Genomic DNA, 23,011 nt, shown 5'->3' with positions numbered 1-23,011 from the left:
TAATATAAGACAATACACTTTTTATGATTTCCATGTGAAATTATCAGTATACTGGATTTATTAATATATGCAAACAGAATTAACAATTGTAAACGCAGTGTGCTTGTGTACAGCATAGTGTTAGTATTATAAAAGAGCTGCGATCTGCTCGTTCGCAATTTCTTTGGGTGTCATACCATCGTTATCCGCTATATTTGACTGAGCTCCGATCGAAAGCAAGTACTTCACCGCATCTACGTGATCGCAACTTACCACGTAGTGAAGGGCTGTTTGCCCGTACTGATCCCGCGAGTTTATATTCGCGCCATTCTTAATCAAGTAATCCAAGATTCCAAGATAGCCGCGATCCGCAGCCCAATGTATGGGATGCATTCCCTCCTCGTCTGGCTTGTTGACGAGCGCGGGTTCGCCACTTAAAAATTCTCGCACCTTTGCCTCATTGCCCTCCTTGATCCAATCTAAGAACGTCTTATCTTCGTCATTCAATTCCGCGTTTCCATATGACAGCTTACTAAAAACAATCCATTGTTGAGACCCGGCTTTTGCCTCCTCCTCGTCCCACGTCGGGTTTATTTTCTCGATTCCGTGGATGTAATTTGTCATCGCAGTCTCGCGGCTCATATCCCCAAGATTCTTCCATGCTTCCCACTTGTGCTTGGCTTGCATCTGATACCAATTGGGCCGCGGGATGTCGCATGGTCCTACAGTAGCTTGTTTATACAAACCATAAAATGCAAGCAGCTGACCTGAATCTAATTCCGACACCAACGTTTGCAGATATTTGCTAGCTCTGTTAAATGTCTCCTCTAGATCAGTTAAGGGCTCGCTTTCTAAATCGCTCTCAGCCATCGTTATCGAATTCGCGCGATATATTTTCAATTAAAAGTATAAAGTAACTAATCAATTTTATTTTCTTTCTTGTATACGACTAAATCTTTCCCTTCTAAAGAATGCTTACATTCGAGCGCGGCATTCATGCATTTCTTCTTTAAGAACGTTACATCTCCATAACCCTGATGGAGACCAGTTAGCTTATCGAACGCTACAAAAGTATTTCTTACACAACCGAATTGGGAGAAATACAGCCAGAGCTCGTGACGCCCCACTGTCCAAGGAATGTTGGTAATATTAATTACGTATTTCCCGGCGCTCATGGTAAGAAAAAGAGATTGATTTGCTTATACTGCTCGTTGTATATCTAATAAATGTATCGTATGATCTTGCATCAATTCGTGTAAGTTAATATCAGGATTTGTACTGAGATTGTCCAGTGCTATATGTATACACGTCAGTCCCCACTTATTCAGCAGATGCTCTATAGACCAATCGGCACTGCGTTCCTGATAAGTGCAGAGAAATTTCGCACAGGGATTTTGCTCCAACAAAAACGCCACAATGACCACTATGTCCTCGAACACGGTAGGCTCGTAGAAACAGTCCGAACCGATGATTAAATCCAAATGTCCAAGCGAGAACAAGTTGGACAAGAATAAGCCCCAGGTGATGCCGACGATTTGGACTTGATCTGCGACCCCGTTCAACTCACAACACCTCTTGATGTGCTGCAGAGTTCTTGGTTGACTCGCCGAGTCGCTCAAGGTCACAATCGCACCGCACTTGCTGGCGAGAATACCAGGGAGCGAAGTACCGGCTCCTATCTCCAGAACCCGCTTGCCAATCAAGTTTTCTCTGTGCTCCCAGAGATACCAGGCAAGCACAGGCGCGCAGGGCCAAGTATTGAAACTATAATTAGCCTGCAGCAACTGAAATCAGTAATCACCGATGCTATACACGAAGTACTTCAAGAATATACTTTAAGAATTTTTATATGATATAGAAAAGATTAAGCTGTGGTTCTATAAAATTAATGCAGAATGATATTTTATTTCCTTCATTAATGGAATTAAAATGAATCGTTTTAATTTAGATATCTCACTTGTGAAAAAGAATTATGTCGAGTATTGTGACTGCAGATATGAAGTCTTGAACATGTCATTAGGCATGTAGGAAATATGATGATGAAAAAATAGTGTTAGAACTGAGAGGTGTCTTAAATTAATGTGTATGAGTTTATTAAGACTAAGATTGGTTTACGTTAAGGATTATTTTTAATTTTATCAGAAAAATTAGAATTATTTACTAGTTTAAGTCAGTGTATAACTACTCTATTTAAACAATGTAGGGCAGAAGATATCTACTTCTCGTCCAAAGACCTCAACTCCAAAGACCTCAACCACTCAAAAAAAAAAAATCATTAATGTTAGTAATCTATTGATATCTGAAGTATCCAGAGTATTCACTGAAAACCTTTAAAGACTTTATTCTAAAGATTGAAATTGCTGAAATCTATCTGCTATCTGAAGCCCAAGTTATGTAACAGTCATTTTGAAAAACTCAGATCTTATAACAGCATAAAAATAACAATCACTAAGAAAATACAAAATTATATATATATATATATATATATATATATATATATATATATATTACAAGTAATAATAAATTGCACCCTCACATATTAATGGTTTAATAATCAGCCAGCGTGTTGGAATAGTAATGTTGACGCTCATTATAGATTCGTGAAAAATTAACGAAAAAATTGCAAACTGACAGTTTTGAAAAAGAAAAAAAAATGAATTGAACGGAACAAAAAGGTAAACGAAAAAATTTCGTGAAAATTTCCCAGAAATAATTGTAGGTCAACGAAATGATTTTTCGTGGAGCAATCTAACCAAAAAGCACGTAATACCGGTAGCTCGCGCGTGCCGGAAATACTGCGGGCGTGCGAGGAACTCGCGCGCGAAGTTGTCTCCTTACCTCAGGTATGAGGATCTCCAGACTCTCCTCGTGCTCGTCGTCTTGTGCGCAGTCCTGCGTCTTTCGTGATCTGAATACGAACCTTTTCACCACTTGCTCGGGCACCGCACGATCCCCACCGGACATTAGGGCGCGCGTGGGAGGTGGACTCGTATCGTGCGAAATACTTCCCTCTAAACCGGGCATCACTGACGCGCCTCTCGGCACGCACTAATCATTTCGCATCGTAACTGCGTTAATTTATGCGCCCGTCTGAATTGCCAGTATCCAGCGCGTCGCATCGAAGGGACGGGGATACGGATGGATATGGAGTATATGGACATAGTTTTGTTGAGAGTAGTCGATGGCGGAATCGTTGGACTTCCCGCTCGATATGGCCGCACTTCCTGCCCTCATTCTCTCTCTCTCTCTCTCTCTCTCTCTCTCTCTCTCCCTCTCCCTCACACACAAATGCAAATGAAATATTTATAAAATATTTCATTGCATAATTTGAAATCTTTCAGAAATTTTTTGAAGTATTTCTATGAAATATAATTATGTTCAAGAAATTAGAGCTTTAATTTGAAATACTTTTTTTTTCTTATAATATTTAATAGTTCTAAAATATTTTTGTGAAATGTTTTAATGTAATATTTTTTAATGTTTTATAAATATGTTTGCGAAATATTTCAAAAGATGATTTACATTAATATTTCATGCTATATGGATCTCGCATTAAAGACTTGTAAATTAAAAATAGCATGAGTCTTTAGCACCTCTTGTATCACTTAAATTAAAACGCATTTAACTATCTTTCAAATATAATTAAAAGAGTTTTTGCTGTTTTGCTTTAGTACATTATATAGTACATATATTCAATTCCATACATATCTGTATATATTACATATATTACATATAATTTCTTGTTAAATGTGTGTAACAACTACATTTTTAAATTGTATGTGTGCGTTTAGAGCATATTTATAAATATTTTTGTTTTCCAGCAATGAACATAGGCGACACATGTACGATCACGTATTTTCCAATTGTGATACAAATCGACACGAACGTACGCTATTAAAATATTGTGTTCGACTGTACCATTTTATATCATTTCACGAACTCCAAATTTTTATTACTTATTTTATTAGTTGTTTTTCTAAAAGTGATACTCCAATAAGAGGTTTTAAGATTATACTCGGATATAGATATAGGAGATCTTTTTTTTTATTTCACTGTGGTGGTGAAATAAAAAAGCTAAGCAACGTTTCAGTCAATACTGTGTTGCACAGTGTATGACTGTATATAGTGCGACACAGTAACACTGTGTCTTTCATTGCTGGAAAAACTTACACATCAACACTTTATAGCCATAACTACAAAATGTCTGAAGAAATTTACACAGCGTTTATACAGCTTTCGTATTTATATAGTAACTTATTCGCGACATCCGTGGCTTCTTTAAGATTTATTAATATCTCAACAATAGTTAGTCCGAAGTCAAAAGCCGTTCCCGGTCCTCGGCTAGTTATGAGATTGCCTGTAAAATTATTGAAATATTAATATCAGTATTAATGGAAATAAAATATAGAAATCAAATTCTTAAAGATTATTAATTGATTTGGAAATAATTAATATCAATAAATATATGATAAATCAATTATTACCATCAATCACCACGTTCTTATCATCCTGATAGTCATAGTAGTCACACAGATCTCTTTTCATACTTGGGTAAGAGGTAATTCGTTTTCCTTTGCCAATGTTATGCGCTTTTAAAGCTGTAGGAGCTGCACAGATAGCTGCTATTAATTTGTTCTCCTTGTCCTGCTTTTGTAACAATCTCCCAACCTCCTCCGACTAACAAAACAAATTTTATTAGCTATCATCATAACAAACTCAGACACTGTAAAACAAACTTACAGATGTAAACGTCTTAGCTCCACCGAGACCACCAGGCAAAACAACAACGTCGTAACTCTTTTCTTGAACATCCTTAAATAGAGATTCTGTGCAGATCTTGACGTCGCGGCTGCATTTCACGCAATTGCTGTCCTGTACACCAGCTGCTGTAACTGTGATCTATCCAAATATATTTCAATATAGAACATCTTATTTTTTTTTTCATTTAGAATATATAGAATACCTTAATTTTTTCGCTCGTCTTTGGCCAAATATTAATATTGTTGACATTGAGTTTCAATAACGAGCAAGTTATTACTATTTATCTTATTTCAATATAGTTATTTGAGTACGTTAATTCATTTAGTTAATAAATAGTATCTTTTGTATAGTTTCTTTAATAGTTGTAAATTGATATATAATTAAATATGACATACAATCATCAAGAAGCTCTTATTATCACAAGCAATACTTATAAAATTCAAAAATAATCACCAAACAAAACACACAATTTCTTATTAAAAAATTGATTAAAAATTACATAAATAAATATTATATAATATAATATTAGGTGTAGTAAAAATAATGGATTTTTTTTTACTACACCTAATATACATATCTCGCTCATTTTCTATACATTATTCGAAAATTATCATATAATTTTATAGTTGTTTTCAAAAAAATGGAAATATAAAAAAAAAAGAAAAAATTTCTTTGCAATTAACAGTTATTATACTAAAATTATATTTTAAAATTAATATTAAAAAATTTTAGTGATTCAAAATATTTAAAAATTTAAATTCATTTTTTGGAAAAAAAATTTGTTTTTCTAAAATGTGTTATAACAAATGAGCAATGTATATGTACATATATGTATACATACATATATGTGTATGTATATTGGGTACTTCTAATTTGGGTACTTCCAATGATGACACAAATCAGCAAAAGTGTCGTTCTATTTTCTGTTAATCACTAAAATGCCGAAAAAGATAGAATGTTTCAATTTACATCACTAAATAAAAAGCATTCATTGTATATAATACATCTTGTAATTTAATTCTTGCGAAGACTAGAGAGTATTATGAGACAGAAGATAATTGATCATTTTGGAGCGTCATAAAAAAAAATACCGATAACTATCAAGCGATGAAATATAACGTGGAATGCCCCTTCAGAACAATAAAAAAATAAGGAGAAATAATCATGCACATGAGTTGTTTATTTTCTGCCAAGGAATCGATCGTTCTAGGTGACGTACTCCGGCGCGCCGTAAGACGTCGATAGTTATCACAGCCTCCATTTCCTCCGTTCCATCGGCGAGCAACACCAATGCGGTTTTTACTTCGTTCTTTATATTTGCCATTACGTATATGCGTATTCTACGGAATAACGTTAAACTTCTATTTTATTCGGGTAAAGATGATGGATTTGAGAGAGAGAGAAGTCGAGAAAAGTTGTATTTGGGGAAGTCTGTTCAAATTGTGGTTCAACGTAACAACAACCACACGTATTGATCCGACCAACTATGTTTCATGATGTAAAAAATTTTCATGAGGATGAGCCATGATTGATGAGCGCATTAAGGTACATTTTCAATTCAAACCAATAACCGTTCTAGTGATAAAAAGGATTACGTGGCCAAAATTGGTGAATATCAAGCAAAATATTCAATTTTGATCGTGATACTTGATTGTCGTTAATAGCAGGTGAAAACATTGAGCAACTCGTGAAAATGTACTTTCATACAAACGCGCTAAACTTAAATTATTCTGATCAATCTCCATTATATTACTTCTCCGAGATTCCAACTTCGTTCGATTTGAACAATTTAGACGCTCAAAGGAAACATAAAACCAAAATACATAAAATAAATAGGCCATGTTCGTTTTGACGTTCATAACGCTTTAAACGTCATTTCATCCTTGTTAGTAAATATTAAACAAGGACAATTGATACTCGCAAGCTGTGAGTGACAAAGCATAGACGTGCCATAGACGCGCTGAAAATTCAAATCAAACATACCTCGGTTTTTCAAAATTCGACTGTCACGTGGACGCACCTTAAACGCTTAATGCGCATAAGCGAACAAACCGAACGTAGCTGTAACAATTTCCAATTTGATGTCCTACGCCGCGCATTTCATTGGTCGACACATTAGTCAACGCAGCAATAATTTCGACACTAAATTCATCCGAAGAACTTTATATAAGACCTTAAATAAAGATCAAAGATATCTCAAATGAGCTTTATAAACGATCGAATGGATGCAAAGCGAGATAATAATAAGTAGAACAAGGACAATATGCTTTTCGAGATCGTCGAAATTTAAATTTCAAAGTCGCGGGCGGAATCGGTAATGGTTCTCGAGTACGGCTAGTCGCGTCGCTACCGTGCGTCGCATTATGGCCGTCGCGTTCGGGTGTTGTGGATACTGAACTTGGGCAGGTACGTAAAGAATCGCGGCAGTCGTCGCCGTCATTATTGTCGTCGTCGTCGTCATCGCCTCCATTAAGTGGGGCCTTTCCTCGCGTGGAGTCGCACCAGCCCTCCGCACTCGTCCGACCGCGCTCGCGCGCGCGTTGGTCGCCCTGCAATCATCACACGGAGCGCGTGAGGTGCGAGGCGCGATCGTCCTCGGGGGAACGATGACGCGTGCACATCGCTGAGGGAGGCTGCCGCCGGAGTGCGGGGACGACAGCAGGGGTGAGTTCGCGGAGTCAACTCAGAGGATCTCCTGCGGGGCCACCTGGGGTCACCGCGCCGTGTGTATACGTGTGGACGCGACGCGACAATCGCGTCGAGTCGATCCGATCTCGATCGCGCGTGACAATAATCGCGAGCGTGCGCGCGCGCGCGCGCGCGCGTTCGCTCGTTCACGCGACGCATTCGTGAAGAATTTTTCACACTTCCGCCGCGAGAAATTCGAAATCCGCGATCGAGAATCACGACTTTGACCGTCGCGATCGTCCTCCTCGTCGAAGGCGTTCGAGCTTGCGCGCTTGTTAATTAGCCTGTTTGCCGCTTTCACCGTGACTCAAGACCACGAAGGAGAGAGAAAGAAAGAGCATGTGTGTGCGCGTGTCAGTGTGTGAGAGAAAGAGAGAGAGAGAAAGAGAAAGAGAGAGAGAAACATAATGTGAGACGTGTAGGTAGTAAAATTCTTTGAATTATATATTATATAATTCAATATGTATAAAATAATTCTGTGTAATGTACATATAATTGAATTATATATTATATAACAGATTATACAGACTGATCTTCTATTTTTGTAAATTACTTTATATATTAGTGATCTAGAGATATATCTGTCGCGATTTATTTCTTGTTATTTATTTCAGTTTGTAGACCTTAAGAGGAATCGATTGGGGTAGATATCTTGCATTTGTGCTTTGCATCAGGAAATTTTTATTTCATTTCGAGCATATCTGTAACTTGTGTACTTAACTAATGTTTGTAATTTATACTGGAATTTTATCGATACCTGACTCGAGGATATTCATCACGTACAATAGATTCCTAGATATTGAACGTGACAGTTTTGAAACAACAATCGCTTTCCGTATGTTTTCATTTGATACCAGCAAATCAGTAGTATGCAAATACGCTAGGTTTACACTAAGACTAAAGTAAAAAATTATCAAGAGTTCCATTACATTATCTCTGTAAATAAGGCGCCAATGCATACATGTAGTTTTCTTATCTTTTACAAAGATACCGAGGCGAGCATGTTAGCAGTATATGTTTTTGCCATATCGTCTTTCAATCATATTGATGGCATAACTATACGGTTCAGGGGGTGGATGATAGGCATTTACTGAAAATCCAAGATCAAAGCCATTCAAAACGCTGGAGAAAGACGGAGGAGCTTCGGAGGAGGGGGAGATGTCTGCTGGCACCCAGGGCGAGATTCGGGTTGGCCCTTCTCATCAGGTTTGCCATATATATCTTGAAAAACTTTCTTGCTAATTAACTGTTTTGCACAATGTGCCTATCTCGAGGCTTGCTATTAGTATAAACATTTGTTGCAAGGTAAAGGGCGTGTGTGGATACAATCTCGAATCATCATTCTCCCCACATTAATCGATCATTGTTACGTAATCATTTCATATGTATAATTATTACAATTTTATTTATGAGTGCTTTCCATTTTGTAACTCAAGTCGACCCAAACGTTCTATTTTCTTTGAAAGCTAGAACGACACTTCTGATGATTTATGTCACTGAATGAAAAGCATCCTATGTGTGGACTAAAAGCCTTTTGTGTCTTATTACAAAGGCCAAGAGCATAGAGTCTTGCATAACGCATAAGAAAACAAATCGTTACCAAACTTATGCTAGTTTCCATCATTGTAGATTAACTTTAATCTCGACTCAACTTCAGTCTTCATTTTTTTCTAATCTTTAGAAAAAGATAAAGAGCAAGTTGAACCGAGATTAAAGATAAGGTTTGTTCTTTTTCGAAGAATTCCGAAGTAGTTCTCAACTAGTATAATAAGTTAGAGTGAAACAAACTATAGCTGTCTCTCACTTTAACTTATTGCACCAGAGTACATCAGTTTAGTACTTGGGATGGAAAAAAAATAAATCTTTAATCTATATCTATGGAAATGAGCATTAAAGTTTCATTTCCATCCAGCCTTCATCCATTTCCTTCTTTTTTGTAAAATAAAAGACTCTGATCGGTTGATCTTACATATTATCGTAACACATGCTAATCTGCATAATCCATTCTGGATTAAGTGATTTTGGAATCACTAGCTGTCTTGAAAATAATATATAATTATAATATATAATACAATTATGAGAAAAGCTATTCGTGCACCTACATTAGAGAGATAATTGCGTTTCTCATTGCATCAAGCAAAATGTAATTCTCTAGTTTTAAAGTGATACAGATTGTTTCTTGAACAAAGAAAGTGAAAGATTATGGGGATCTTCACACGCTCTTTACATCAATGAATCAGAGAAATGTAAACAAATGTAAAAAGAACTGCACGTTCGCGCGTGTACGTCACATACATGTATACGTGCGTACACATGTCTAAGCAGATACGCACGCGCGTACGGATGGTTCGAAAAGTAATGCAGAAAAATATACTCTGCGGAGGAACATTACGTGTATATGTGTGTGTGTGTGTGTGTGTGTGTATATATATATATATATATATATATATATATATATATATATACACATGTGTAATCTAATCTGAAAAGTATGAAGTACGCGGATCAGTCTTAAAGTTTCTCAACAATAAGACCGATAAAGTATGTACCCGGGATCGGCACATACTCCATGCAGGAAACTTCCATTTCTTTCGCATCGCACGCTATCTCCGAATATTTTCTGCGACAGTAAATGTCACGTGTTTAATGTAAATCCGAGGATATTCTCATGAGGGGACACTTTATGGTAATCGAGGAATGTTTAAGCCGCGAAAGACATATCGATACGTTTAAGTGGCAGTTTTATGTAAAACTTTTTAAAAATTATTACCAAGATAAGATCGGACTCTCACGCATTCCGGTTCCCATCCGATGGTTCAACTAACGCATCACGCATTAAAGAGCTTCGAATGTTTCAGGTGTAGACCTCGTCTCGTCTGCAATACATGAAATGTATTCGTTAAGCTCTCCTGCGATACTTGTTGTATCACACGAACGATGGCCGTGCTCGGCGAATAAGCCGGCGGAAAGTCTTTCTTTGCAAGCAGCACAACGCGCGGTGCGTGAAATACATACTTGGGAGCCGATGCATAAAGGTGGTTTAATTGCAGTTTATTTGAGCATGAGATGACACTTTCTTAATTTGGAGTGGTTTTCAGTCACGGTGAAATAATTGATCGAAGCGGATCAACTCGCGCCTTCGCACTATTTATATACCCGTTGGCATACAACAATTATTCGCGATTGCTTACTTGAACCATCTGTGAGCACGAGCGTTTGTATTGTCCCGAGACCTAGCGAAGTCACCTTTCACTTTGAATGCTTCTTAATGTGCAGGATATCCCAGATATGAGAGATATACTTGAAGCGATATCAAATTAAAATCATCATCAAACGTGCGAAGATGTGAAGCTTTGTTTTCATTTACTTGATGTTTTGCATCTGTGATTAATAAGCAGCTTCTACATTTATCTTTTTTCTTCCTCTTTTTATGTATGTTTTGCAAACATTTATTATTATATTCGCCGCGAATCATGACTTTATAAAACGGTACGTTACGCAACTTATATACTTCTTGCATTAATGCAGATTGTAATTTCTATTTTTAACACAATCATCAGAGACAGTTTAGCCGATTATCGCGTTAATGAAGTGTGAGCGTTTGCTTGCGAATGTCTGTCTCGCGTGCATTTTTAGAAACAGAAAAAAAGGGAGATTATAAATTAAGACATAGTTTTTTTTTATTCGCTTATAAGATACTGAAAGAGGAAGTCGATTGAGAAAAAATGTATAGCTTCATTATCGATACTTTTCTACATAAAGAATTTAAAAAAAGGAAGGATTGGGACATAGAGAGCGATTAGTTAGCTCGTGTTGAAAAGGCAAGCCAATATGTGACATTTAACTAACTCGCTTTGGCATCATTGGTGCTAACCGCGCGCAATCCCGAATTTTGGGATTTACAGGAGTTGGTTTCTTGTCAGGCCCGTTTGCCTGAGTATCGGCCGGGTATACCCCCCGGAGAGCTGCCACCCGATCCAGAATTCTCCAAGGAGCGCGAGGAGCTAAAATGGGTACCAGCCATGGCGTTGGACGGGGATCTGCTCATGTACTTGAGGGCGGCCCGTTCAATGGCCGCGTTCGCCGGTATGTGTGACGGCGGTTCTCCAGATGATGGTTGCGTGGCTGCCTCTCGAGACGACACTACCATCAACGCATTGGACACCCTTCACAATTCTGGCTATGATCCCGGTAGGGCGCTCCAGGCACTTGTCAAATGTCCTATACCGAAAAGCGTCGACAAGAAGTGGTCCGAGGACGAAACTGTACGTGCTCACTTCATTCTTTTATTGTCAACATTATTTATTGATCATTTACTGACCGCAGGGAGAGTTTTCTAACAGATAGATTTTCTTTCTTTTCATTGCTCATAGAAGCGATTCGTCAAGGGTTTGCGGCAGTTTGGAAAGAATTTTGCACGTATTAGGAAGGATCTTCTGCCTCACAAGGACACGGTAAAGATTTTATTCTTTATAGGCAGTTTGTTCTTCTTACCTGTTAGTTAAGATTGCTGTAAGTTTGATCTTTACTATTTTTTTTCTTTTTTTCTTTTTCCTTTATATTTAAATTAATTAATGCAATTGTTTGAGATTTAAAAAATTGATAACTGTAGAAAATACATAATTACATTAAAAATTTTAGTAAAAATAATATAATAACTTATAATACAACAAATAATTTTGAAGTATTTTATTTTTAAAGTATTTGTCTCTATAATCTAATATATATATATATATAAAACATATACTTTTACATTTGGTAGAATTGTTGGAGTATTTATCTGTTTTAAAGATACCTAAGACCATATTCCGATATATACTGCTAATTAATCTATGGTTCACATTACATATACTAAAGATTTTCAGTACTGGCATGTATCTTGGAACCGCCTTAGACATCATTTGTTTTTTATATGTCCATCATTTGTTTTTTATATGTCCAGATCACTTCTAGCTGTTTTGAAAGTCAATCCACATATTTTATCTTCGATTGTAAATAAAAAGATGTCGCGCAATGCTTAGTCAGGATTGTAGGGCGAATGACTCATTACTTTTACGCCTGAGTTAACTAAAAACGAGTAGTGCTGCAGTGTGAAAGATTTCATTGTTGTAGAGAATAAAAATCCGGCTACATGAATTCATTGAATACAAAAGTACAAAGATTATAGTAGCAAATATTCTGAAAAACGGTGAAAAACGGTGAATTCGGAAAAAAATGAAAATATTTTTCATGAATCATTTCTTATTTATATATTTTACAAAAATTGTTAGTAATTTACATATAACTGAATGTATTATACAAATTATTACAAAGATTGTCGTTCTAAAAGTTTGCAATACTACTTGAAATAAAATTGAGAGATACAATTTTTTTCGTATTAAAATTTTGAATATTGAAAAGCAATAGGATTATTCTAATTAATAAACAACATTTCATATAAGCAATTTTTGTTTTTTTAAATTTAGTTACAAAGAAAAAATTTTAAATTTAGTTACAAAGAGAAAATTTTTTGAATTCAATAGATTTGTCATGCTGAGAGAAAGTTTTACGACATAAAGAAGTGTCTATTATTGTATTAATATCATGTGTCACTAATTTCGATAGAAAGAAGCACTACTATTGTACCATGTGTCACTAATAAATTTTTTGCACAGCCGGAGCTCGTCGAATTCTATTACTTATGGAAGAAAACACCGGGCGCAAATAACAATCGGCCACATCGGCGGCGTAGGCAAAGCTCTTTGCGGCGAATCCGCAATACACGCAACTCACGCGCCGGCACGCCTAAAGAGGAAGTACCTACGCCAACTAAGGATACACAACCAACGGCCAACATTAGTGCGAAGGAGGCCGTGTCTGAGGCTGAGACTGTGCCGGTCGGCACTCCGGCCAGTCATAATCCCGGTGGTGAGATCAGTTCTGTGACCGAGGACGATAATTCGGAAGAAGACAGTGACTCGCGTGATACTAATACGAACGGCACAGCACATTCGTGCCAACACTGCTTCTCCACTAACTCGAAGGACTATCAAGTAGCCGGCAAGGATCGATTATTACTCTGTGCAGAATGTCGATCACATCTAAAGAAAACCGGGGAACTCCCACCCGCGCCGCCTTATCTGTTCCGCCCGGTGCCCGCGGAATCGCCTGAGAGTCCTGGTAGAATGCGCACGCGGAACAAAGCAAAGGAAACACCGAGACCAGCGAGACCGCGACGAACTGGTGGCACAGATACGCCTGATCAGGAAAAGCAGCAGCAACAGCAGCAGCAACAGACGCCCGATAAGAGTAAAAAGAAATCTGGCAAAACGGATACGCCTAAGAAAGGTCAGAAACGCTCAGGTCAGATCGACGACGCCTGCAACGACGAGGACAAAGACGCACAGAAGCGAAAGCGCGGCGGCGGCGAACGGCCCGACAGTCCGTCCGAATCTCTCACTACTGACAGCAATTCCCTGATGGATGAGCCGGAGAGAGAAACGGAGGGCGACGCAAACGAGAATCAACCGACGCCACCAACGGTCGCCGGTGTAGCAGGTACGGAAGAGCCCGTGAGTAGTCCGGCTGTTACGACGCCCGAGGAGCCATCCGAGCCGACGCCGGCGTCAACTCCCGTGCCAGCCGTGATACAGAGCTTGCCGATATCGGTACCAGTGATACACAGTTTGGAGAAGAAGCCATCTGGCTTGCTTGATCAAGAACCAGTAGATCAAAGCAAGATGATGGATCAAACGGAAGATGTGCCGTTAGCCATGAATCAACCGTTGAAGTTGGAACCGATGCCGATCGAATCGACGATGTCGCCAACGATGTTCAACGAAGAAATAGGTAAGGAACCCGAACCGACTCAGCTGAATCTGAGCACATCTGCGCAGGTCGGAGCTGGATCCAATGATGCGAATTCGACGGCTACGGCTCGTAACTTGTCACAAACTATACCCGGTATTATAACGAGCGTAGGCTCACAGGCAACTATGCCAAACTCACAAATTCCAGTGATATCGCCCAATCAACAACAAAGTGCTGGCGTTGGTGTGTTGCCGACAAGTCTAAGTATGCAATATGTACAACCACCACCACCGCCATTACCGGTGCAGAACGTGCCACAGAATCTATCACAGAGCATACCACCGCAGATAACGTCAAATAGCGTTCCACCCAGCGCGCAGAATATGGGACCAACGAATCTTCGTAGTCATGTGACTGAGAGTTTACAAAATTCCGTGCAAACGTTACCACAGAACATGACAGGACCACCGCCGTTGAACCTCAACATTTCACAGAGTGTATCGGCCGGTATCGGTGGCCCAATCGGCCAGATGTCAATGCCAAGCCCGCCGTCACAGCCGCTTGGGTTGACGGTGATGTCGTCCGATAGTAGAAACGCCGAGAGAATGGCAGACGAGAGGCTGTCGGTAAGCGAACGGACTCGAGATAATAGAGTTTCCGACTCTCGCATGGTGCCAGAACGTATTCCGGAACGGACGAGCGAGAATAACGAACCGGAACGACCGGAACCAAGTAGTTTGTTCCAACCAATACAGCCCAGTGGAATGTTGCCAATGGAAAAGCCTGTGGGTATCTACAATCTAGCTGGAACGCCACCGATGGAGCCACAGAATTTGAAGATTAAGCAGGAAATTATACCACCGGAACCAGATCCTCTGCAAAGTTTAAAAGAGGTCAAGGTACCGGGTTTTCAAAGCTCCTCTTTCCCTGGTCCGAGCCTGGACAATATCAAAAAGGATCCGGATGGCATAAGCAAACCGCCGACGCCAAGCAAACACTCTATACCGCCGACGAGTCAGATACCATCAATACAGCCGGTCGCGGCGTCGCCGACGGCTACGCCAACACCAACTCCGAGTCTACCACCACCGCCTAGTTCAATCCCACAACCAGTGATGCATCCCGCGCAGCAGCCAAGTCCGCACATGGCACATCCCTTCCATCCACATCATCCGCTGATGCATCATTCGATATTCACCGCCATGCATCCGTATCATCCTCACGCCTATCCAGGATATGCGCCAGTGGGAGGATATCCGTCCTTCACGCCATATCCTTACGGTCCAGTACCTCATGCCATTCCACCACCCTCACCTCAGCGTAGCCAAGAAAGCAGCAGCACCATGATGACGGCGCATCATGCTAGCACTAGCTCGAGCGTTGCAAGCAGAGAGGAAGGCGAGAACCTGATTGCGAGTCATCACCATTCATCCAGTATGCATCAGCAGCCAACCAATTTACATCACGACAAACTACTGACTATCTCCTCTCACAGTTCCCACAGCCATTCCTCATCACACAGCTCACACAGTAGTCAACGCAAATCATCGCTTGTCTCAGCTACGTGCCTGACGTCATCCAGTTCCGCACACCATCATCATCGTCCACCACAATCGCAACAACCACAGGTTGTTCAAGAGCCAAAGATCGAGCAAGACTTGGATCCGGAACCGGAGGAGCCCATTAGTCCACGTGGACCATCGCCGGAACCGCGTATCGAGGATTCCGAATGCCACCGATCGCAATCAGCGATTTTCCTGAGGCATTGGAATCGCGGTGAGAATAACTCGTGTACGCGCACCGATCTGATGTTCAAGCCCGTACCAGATTCGAAACTTGCGCGGAAACGCGAGGAGCGCTCGCGGAAGCAAGCGGAACGGGAACGAGAGGAGCGCGATCGCGCCGCCGCTGCGGCGCAACAGGCCCGAAAGATGACGACGCCCGAGAAACAGCCCGAGGCGTGTAAACCGCCAAGCCGTGGTCCTCTCGAACCTGTCGTTTCGCCTTATGACCGTTATGCCGCTCGTCCTGGTTCCTATGCAGATACTCCAGCACTCAGACAACTATCCGAATACGCTAGGCCGCACGCCGCCTTCTCCCCCGCCAGACATCCGGCACCACCCGACCCGATGCTGCACTATATTTACGGGCGTGAAGCTGCGGCGCAGCGGTTAGAATTGGAGCATCTAGAGCGTGAGAAGAGGGAACGCGAGATACGTGAGCTACGCGAGAGAGAATTAAACGATCGATTGAAGGAAGAGCTGTTCAAGGGTACACCCAGACCGATGCCAGCGCCGCCAGTTGATCCCCACTGGCTGGAGATACATCGTCGATATGCTGCTGCTGGTCTGGCACCAGGTCCTTCTGGACCGCCTCAAGCCTTACACCAATTTGGCCTCTACGGAGCTCCACCAGGTCCGAGTCAACTCGAGAGAGAACGACTCGAACGGCTAGGTAATTGTTGACAAAACTAATACTTGATATCTCGGCAGTAGAGATAGAGACTCGTCGATTAATATTCGTTCGACCGTATCACTTGTACTTTTCAAAATTCGAATTAATTTAAGAATATAGCCTAAAGGCTGATGTAATAGAATTCGGGTAGGCCGGGGAAAAAGAATAATTAGATCAAGAGCGCCAAGAGCTTTGAGGGATGCGACGTAGGTAGACTAATTGTTAAAAATTAATGGCCGATTTCTTCAGCGCCAGTTAACTCTGTTCATATAATAGCTAACCTTGGCTCTCTATATTACAATTAGCGGTATACATTTGAAAGGAGTGGTTCCTTCCTCTCTCTCAGATAATTTTATCCGAGTTAGCTGGAGATGAAGAAATCGGGCATGAGAATCGTATCTGTGATCTTCGAGTTATGTGATCGAAGCGCTGTCGCGTTTAGGGATTCCGACTGCAGCCGGCGGGGGGCCAGCGGGTGGAGCGGCTGGCCATCCCGTGGCGGCTCATCACCACGGCCAGCTGGAAGAACGGCTGGCTCTGGCCGCTGACCCGATGGTCCGATTGCAAATGGCTGGCATCTCGCCCGAATATCATGCTCACACTCACGCGCATACGCATGCGCATACGCACTTGCACTTACATCCGGGACAGCAACAGGCCCAGCAACAGGCTCAGCAACAGCAGGAAGCCGCTGCGGCTGCGGCTGGATTTCCTCTGCCGGGTAGGTCCTAACACAACCAGGATGTTTCTTCTAAAGCTTCCTGAAGAGCTTCTCCTTTAAGAAAACGCCGCTCTTGCTTATTCCTCGTCGTTCGGCAGCCCGTGTGTTTCTCATTGATCGTCCTATGTTACCTATACTTGCCTAGGTCTAGGTCAAGACGATCCTTTTTTTCCCGTACCGTTAATCGTCAGCACGCCTGCGATTTTCCAGTTGCTCGACTCTGATCTCTGGCTAGTCGCTTATCACCGTCGCAGGTGCAAGTGCGAGTGAGTGTTGTCGAGGAATAGGCGCGAGTGTGCATGTGCGTGTGCCTGAAGATGATTAGTAACACTTTGGGAACGTAGCTTAAGGGTTTATTTTGTTAAATTCTGCGCGCGGTTTTCTCTATCTTTACAAATTACGAGAAATACGCTTTTGCTAAGCACGAGTACTCTTTCAAAATGGATATCGTACGCGCGACAATTAAACAATACGAATTAGTAATATTCTTTTGAATTAATTTTCTTTTTTTTTAATAACGCACATGATGATGTTCGTCCACAGCTGCAGCCGGCGCTAATTACCCTCGTCCCGGTTTAATGCCACGCGATCCTGCCTTAGCGCTTCATCCGGCGGAACTCCTAGGAAGACCCTACGCGGATATGGCAGCGCATCACGAACAACTACAACGGCATCTCATGATGGAGCGTGACCGATTCCCTCCGCATTCTATCATAGCTCATCACGAGGAATACATAAGGTTCGTCCCTTGAAAATCTATCACTATCACAACTTGCCTGACTTATTGCATAATGTTATGACTTAAGGCAGCACTAGTACCCGGACTAACGAAGGGTATTTTTTAGACAACAGCGTGAGCGCGAGCTTAAAGTTCGCGCACTGGAAGAAGCCGCACGTGGATCGCGTCAATAAGCACATTTTTATTTATATATATGTATATATGTACTATATATATATATATATATATATATATATATATATATATATATATATATATATAGATAGATAGAGAGAGAGAGAGAGAGAGAGAGAGAGCCTTGATCGTTTAGGCGCGATATATATGTATATTCGCGTATATTAAACGTATCTATATACATATATATATATACGTGTGTATATTATATATATATATATATATGTATACATACATATATACATTTGAGCGTTCCTTCGGCGCATCGACGATTTCTGAAAAATTGGGATATTTCTGTAATCTATCATCTAAGAAATTATTTTTATGATCTATCAGATCAATGTAAACAAAGAAATATATATATATATACATATACATTATTATATACATATATATATATATATATATATATATATATATATATATATACATATACACGCGGCGAATATTGTAATTGTAATTGTTTCGCTAGTGTAAATAGTACAAGATATTTTAGCCCCAGCGCTATATCATCGGTGCTGGCATATACTTAGAGAGATTTATACAAATACAACAGATGTGCTTGATATATAAGCTATTTTCAAGTTCTCTAGATATTATATCATTAATTGCTCCTCTACGCTGTCAATGTCACCGCTCGTCGATCGCGCCTGACCTCGCGATTGGCCTTGCTTTTTCCTTTTTAATCTGATTTTAAGTGGTATACATGCCAAAGTGCTTGTACGAGGTGAAATTACACCGCGTTTTTTTATTCTTCCATATATGTATGTACATATATTTTTAAAGACATATAGGTACATAAAATATATATAAGATTCTATATATTAGGTGTAGTAAAAAGAAATCCATTATTTTTCCAATAGATGGCTAGTAATCTGTATCTCGTCTACGCGTGTCTACAGATTACTAAAGCCATCTATTGGAAAAATAATGGATTTCTTTTTACTACATATAATATTAAATTTATGTATAATTATGGATATTAAATATATTATATTATATATAATGTATATAGATTATGTATTACATAAATATGTAATATATATATAGATTATATATTGTAAAATATGTTTAATATGTATAGATTATATTGAACATATATAATAATATATATATTTTACAAGATTTATTTCTACAAATGATAAGTGCAAGTAAAAGCGAGGAAAAAAGATAAAGGTCGAACGGTATTGAAGCGAGTGGAACACTTTGTTTATTCATCTTTTTTACATATCAAACTTTTTGTTTACTCATCATTTTTACACAACAAACTTTTATTTTGTTTATTCATCTTTTTTATATATCGGAACTTTTACCTTGTTTTAATTGATTTTATATTATGTCACATCATGTAATGTGTATAAGTAAAATGAAATGTGACTATTTACGTTTACATATGTAAACTTACTATGACACAGAATTATTTCGAGCATTTTATAGTCGCCATTCGATGAACCTTCCACATCGATCTGTTTGATCGTTCATATAATCGCATAAAATGTATAATCTAAGTTCCATTATTATTTTATTAATATATCAGACACTTTTGTGCATATTTTCTATATATATATATTATTTCTATATATATATTCTTTAAGATATTCCTTTATACCGCGGGCCTTCGGTAACATAGCGTGCGGTCAACGATAATGATTAAATCCAAAACTTAATTTTGTCTTATATTAGCTGATTCTGCGTGATGTTTCTTCGACAATATCGTTGAAGTATAATCTTATGAGACCATTTGAGAAACATGTAAATTTTATGCTGTGTAACTGATTCGATGTAACCAAGTTATTTAATTGAGTAAACATTTCATACAAAAGCTTCTTCTTCTTCAATTATTCTCGCGCCTTAAATAATTATGCATTATATCGTCACCCAGCTCTGAAGTTCAATCAACAAACGACAAGATATAAATTTAGCATCTGTTTCAGCAGCGTAATTGTATAAAACAAGAGAAATCGGGAAATTGCAGACAAATGGAAGCACTTTGTAATAGAACGCTAATTAGTTTTCCAGATGGAATTTATCCTTCTCTATCATCCGGTTACTACAGTCATCCACGTTTTTATTGAGCTTAATGCGAAACGCAGCCGTCGTCCACTTTACACTCGGAATGCATCACTCGGCATATAATAGTGTGGGAAACAGGGACGAAGTTTTGAGTGCGTGTTGTATGGATTCATTCTGTTATGTATGTATTTCATTGTAAATTTAATTCCAATGCATGAGAGACGATCAAGTGTGTGTAACAAAGATCCTATTATAACTTCGACATTCACATTTTGACGTTCTTGATTTTCAATGCGAACAATTATCTTCAGAGACATATACATATATATATATATATTTTTTTTGTAAATGTAATTTATATAATTTATTATTTTGTTTTATAATGTTTAATTCATTATTCAATTTTTTATTTTCTTCGCCGTAATTTTAGCACGTTACAGTAGAAACCGAGAAAGGAAGAGAAAGAGAAAAGGATGAAAAAGAGTGCGAGAGAGGATCTTATCCGTCCCTGATCGCACACATGTGCTGTTCATGTGCGTGTCGGATATCTGAGAGAAAGAAGGAGTAAGGGAAAAGAAACGGGAGGGCGGGGGGAGATGTTAAGTATCCGTGACACCAGAGAGATGAGGAAATTTTCATATTCCGGAGGAACGGAAAGAGGCTGTACCGGTCGCCTCATTGATGAAGATAGCGTCGTTGTGAACGGTCAGCGAAAGCGTTTCTGTAGTCACGTCCACAGCATGGCAACACGCAGGAGGGAAGAGTCGACGAAGCACCGATACCAAGCGAACGCTCGAGAAAGAGATCGCACTCTTAGGTGAAAAAGTATTTTGCGCATATAATAACGAGAACGATATAAAAAAAAACGAGTGAATTATCTAAACATTATTTCTTGTTGCGCGAAGAAGTTGAAGAATTCGGAGGATAAGCGCGCGGTTCTTGTTCACGTGCGGAGTTTCTCTCGACGAACCGTTTATCTTTGGACGCTTTTTTTAATTACTTAACGTGTTTATAATAAACGAAATAGACTTGATATTAATAGAGCGATTTAGGATGCGAGAGACACTGGATGAGATCTTCTCTGAAGGTACACGATCTTCGTTGTGCAGCGTGAACACGGCTTTCAGCGCCCTGAGAACTTTGATCCCAACCGAGCCGGCTGATCGCAAGCTGTCGAAAATAGAGACCTTAAGATTGGCCAGCAGTTACATTAGCCATTTGGACGCCATACTTATTGCGGGTGCCATGGATCAACCGTGTACGCGTCTTTTAGAAAGTAGCGGCGTTTGTTCGACAAGACCACAAGTTTGCACCTTTTGCTTGGCTATGCATAAAAGATATGTAAGTCATGTAGCAGTTTGCGTACATTTTTTTTTATATTAGATAACGTTCTGCATGTAATTTAGAGCATACATATGATGTTAAATTATATATTTTTTTATGAATATCTGTAGTTATATAATATAAAAAGTAATTATTAATCTTCATGTTCGATTTGATGGATTAGTGCAGCCTTCAGAAAGCTTCTGTTGGTCTGTACTATTTTATTGTTAAACGTTAAATTGTGCGATTAACAATGCGATTTATAAAATATATATAATTATATTATAAAATATAGCCCTTTTTTCATTTCGAATTTTCAGAATTTTGATATCTCACAGGGAATCTCGGACTATTCAAATGAAGAAACAAGACCGTATGTCTACGTACCATCGACTGCAACGTGTTTTGATTTAAATGTGAATGATGTCTAAAAAATCTGAAAATAGTATAATATCTGTATATTTTGTTTGTAAATATTTTTCGTGTGATCTCTCTCGCAATCTTGCGATAATGACATATTGATATATTTACTAGAAATATCATGTAAAATGTAGGTAATTAATTACTTTTTGTTTTATACACTGTTAAAAAAAAATAGAAATTTGCTTCCGCATTTACACATAATGGAAACAAATATATTAAAAGCACATTAAAAATATTAAATGTTGTTAATGAAAATGAAGTTACAAGTAACCTAAATTTAACATTTAATCTTACATTAAATTTTATGCAAATTACATAAAATTTAATAAAAAATGTACCAAACTTCGTAAAATTTTATGAAACGTATACTAAATTTCATGTACATGTACATAAATATATTTTTTAGTTACAGATTCATAAAATATATTTTTCAGTTACAGATACATAAAATTTAATTTAGTCATAAAATTGAATTTAATTTATGTAACTTAAAAGTAATTAAATAGTAATTAATTACATTAAATTTCATAACATTTTTAACAGTGTATATTACTGATATTAATCGATATATTCGGATGAATATCGATTATTAGTATTATTAGAATTTCGATTTTTTATGTTAATTTTGTTGATATAATTTTGATATATTTGAAATACTTACTCAACATTGAAACGATGCAAATATTTAAACGTTTCTTAAATATAGAAAATACAGGAAATATAACGGATATTTTACATTTAAAATTCGTAAAAATTGAAAGGACAATGTTTTAAAAATTAAAAAACGAACTAATAAAATTTAAAAAAGCAGAAGTTATTAAAAATTTAATTTCTAACATCGATATATTTTAATTTTTAACAAACTTTCAAAATATCTTTAAATTCAATTTTTTAGAGGCAATATAGAAGAAAAAGATTTTTTTATCTTGAAATTATCAATGTGACAT

General features: G+C 38.5%; 6 protein-coding genes across 18 annotated transcripts; 2 read left to right on the top strand and 4 right to left on the bottom strand.

Annotated features, from left to right (window-relative positions):
* Positions 1-18: 18 nt before the first annotated feature.
* On the bottom strand, positions 19-849 carry LOC105143154 (acyl-CoA-binding domain-containing protein 6). Its single transcript, XM_011051227.2, has one exon. The coding sequence runs from the start codon at positions 847-849 to the stop codon at positions 127-129; it is 723 nt and encodes a 240-aa protein (XP_011049529.1). The 3' UTR covers positions 19-126.
* A 37-nt stretch (positions 850-886) lies between these two features.
* Positions 887-1,154, bottom strand: LOC147908225 (uncharacterized). The gene has a single exon (XM_087410647.1). The coding sequence runs from the start codon at positions 1,152-1,154 to the stop codon at positions 897-899; it is 258 nt and encodes an 85-aa protein (XP_087266773.1). The 3' UTR covers positions 887-896.
* On the bottom strand, positions 936-3,147 carry LOC105143161 (histone-arginine methyltransferase METTL23). The gene is made up of 2 exons (XM_011051239.2): positions 2,818-3,147; positions 936-1,763 (listed from the first exon to the last, which is right to left on the bottom strand). Exons 1-2 carry the CDS (start codon positions 3,001-3,003, stop codon positions 1,179-1,181), a joined length of 771 nt encoding a protein of 256 aa, XP_011049541.1. The 5' UTR covers positions 3,004-3,147; the 3' UTR covers positions 936-1,178.
* Positions 3,148-3,630: 483 nt separating this feature from the next.
* Positions 3,631-6,227, bottom strand: LOC105143166 (protein dj-1beta). 2 transcript variants are annotated; one of them, XM_087410645.1, is made up of 5 exons: positions 5,960-6,227; positions 4,943-4,960; positions 4,720-4,878; positions 4,464-4,656; positions 3,631-4,336 (listed from the first exon to the last, which is right to left on the bottom strand). In XM_087410645.1, exons 1-5 carry the CDS (start codon positions 6,062-6,064, stop codon positions 4,194-4,196), a joined length of 618 nt encoding a protein of 205 aa, XP_087266771.1. In that variant the 5' UTR covers positions 6,065-6,227; the 3' UTR covers positions 3,631-4,193. The 2 variants fall into 2 exon arrangements, with proteins under 2 accessions (XP_087266771.1, XP_011049556.1); XM_011051254.2 differs by lacking the exon at positions 4,943-4,960 and having other exon boundaries at positions 5,960-6,223.
* Positions 6,228-7,121: 894 nt separating this feature from the next.
* LOC105143174 (uncharacterized) lies at positions 7,122-20,879 on the top strand. 12 transcript variants are annotated; one of them, XR_015546468.1, is made up of 9 exons: positions 7,131-7,404; positions 8,416-8,634; positions 11,334-11,693; positions 11,802-11,882; positions 13,083-16,671; positions 17,114-17,392; positions 17,936-18,131; positions 20,317-20,499; positions 20,749-20,879. XR_015546468.1 is itself a non-coding variant. In XM_011051273.2 (8 exons), the coding sequence occupies exons 2-8, from the start codon at positions 8,587-8,589 to the stop codon at positions 18,302-18,304; spliced, it is 4,620 nt and encodes a 1,539-aa protein (XP_011049575.1). In that variant the 5' UTR covers positions 7,122-7,146; positions 8,416-8,586; the 3' UTR covers positions 18,305-20,127. The 12 variants fall into 12 exon arrangements, 11 of the variants coding, with proteins under 11 accessions (XP_011049575.1, XP_087266758.1, XP_011049583.1 ...); XM_011051273.2 differs by lacking the exons at positions 20,317-20,499; positions 20,749-20,879 and adding an exon at positions 18,238-20,127 and having other exon boundaries at positions 7,122-7,146; XM_087410632.1 differs by having other exon boundaries at positions 20,317-20,772.
* Positions 20,880-20,914: 35 nt separating this feature from the next.
* Positions 20,915-22,978, top strand: LOC105143197 (uncharacterized). The gene is made up of 3 exons (XM_011051321.2): positions 20,915-21,135; positions 21,371-21,659; positions 21,962-22,978. The coding sequence occupies exons 1-3, from the start codon at positions 20,915-20,917 to the stop codon at positions 22,070-22,072; spliced, it is 621 nt and encodes a 206-aa protein (XP_011049623.1). The 3' UTR covers positions 22,073-22,978.
* The last annotated feature ends 33 nt before the right edge of the window (positions 22,979-23,011 follow it).

Source organism: Acromyrmex echinatior, chromosome 10, assembly GCF_024713525.1.
Source record: "Acromyrmex echinatior isolate Ae372 chromosome 10, ASM2471352v2, whole genome shotgun sequence".
In the NCBI taxonomy this organism is placed as follows: domain Eukaryota; kingdom Metazoa; phylum Arthropoda; class Insecta; order Hymenoptera; family Formicidae; genus Acromyrmex; species Acromyrmex echinatior.
The sequence above is the reverse complement of the archived record's forward strand: the minus strand, read 5'-3'. Positions and strand labels throughout refer to the sequence as shown.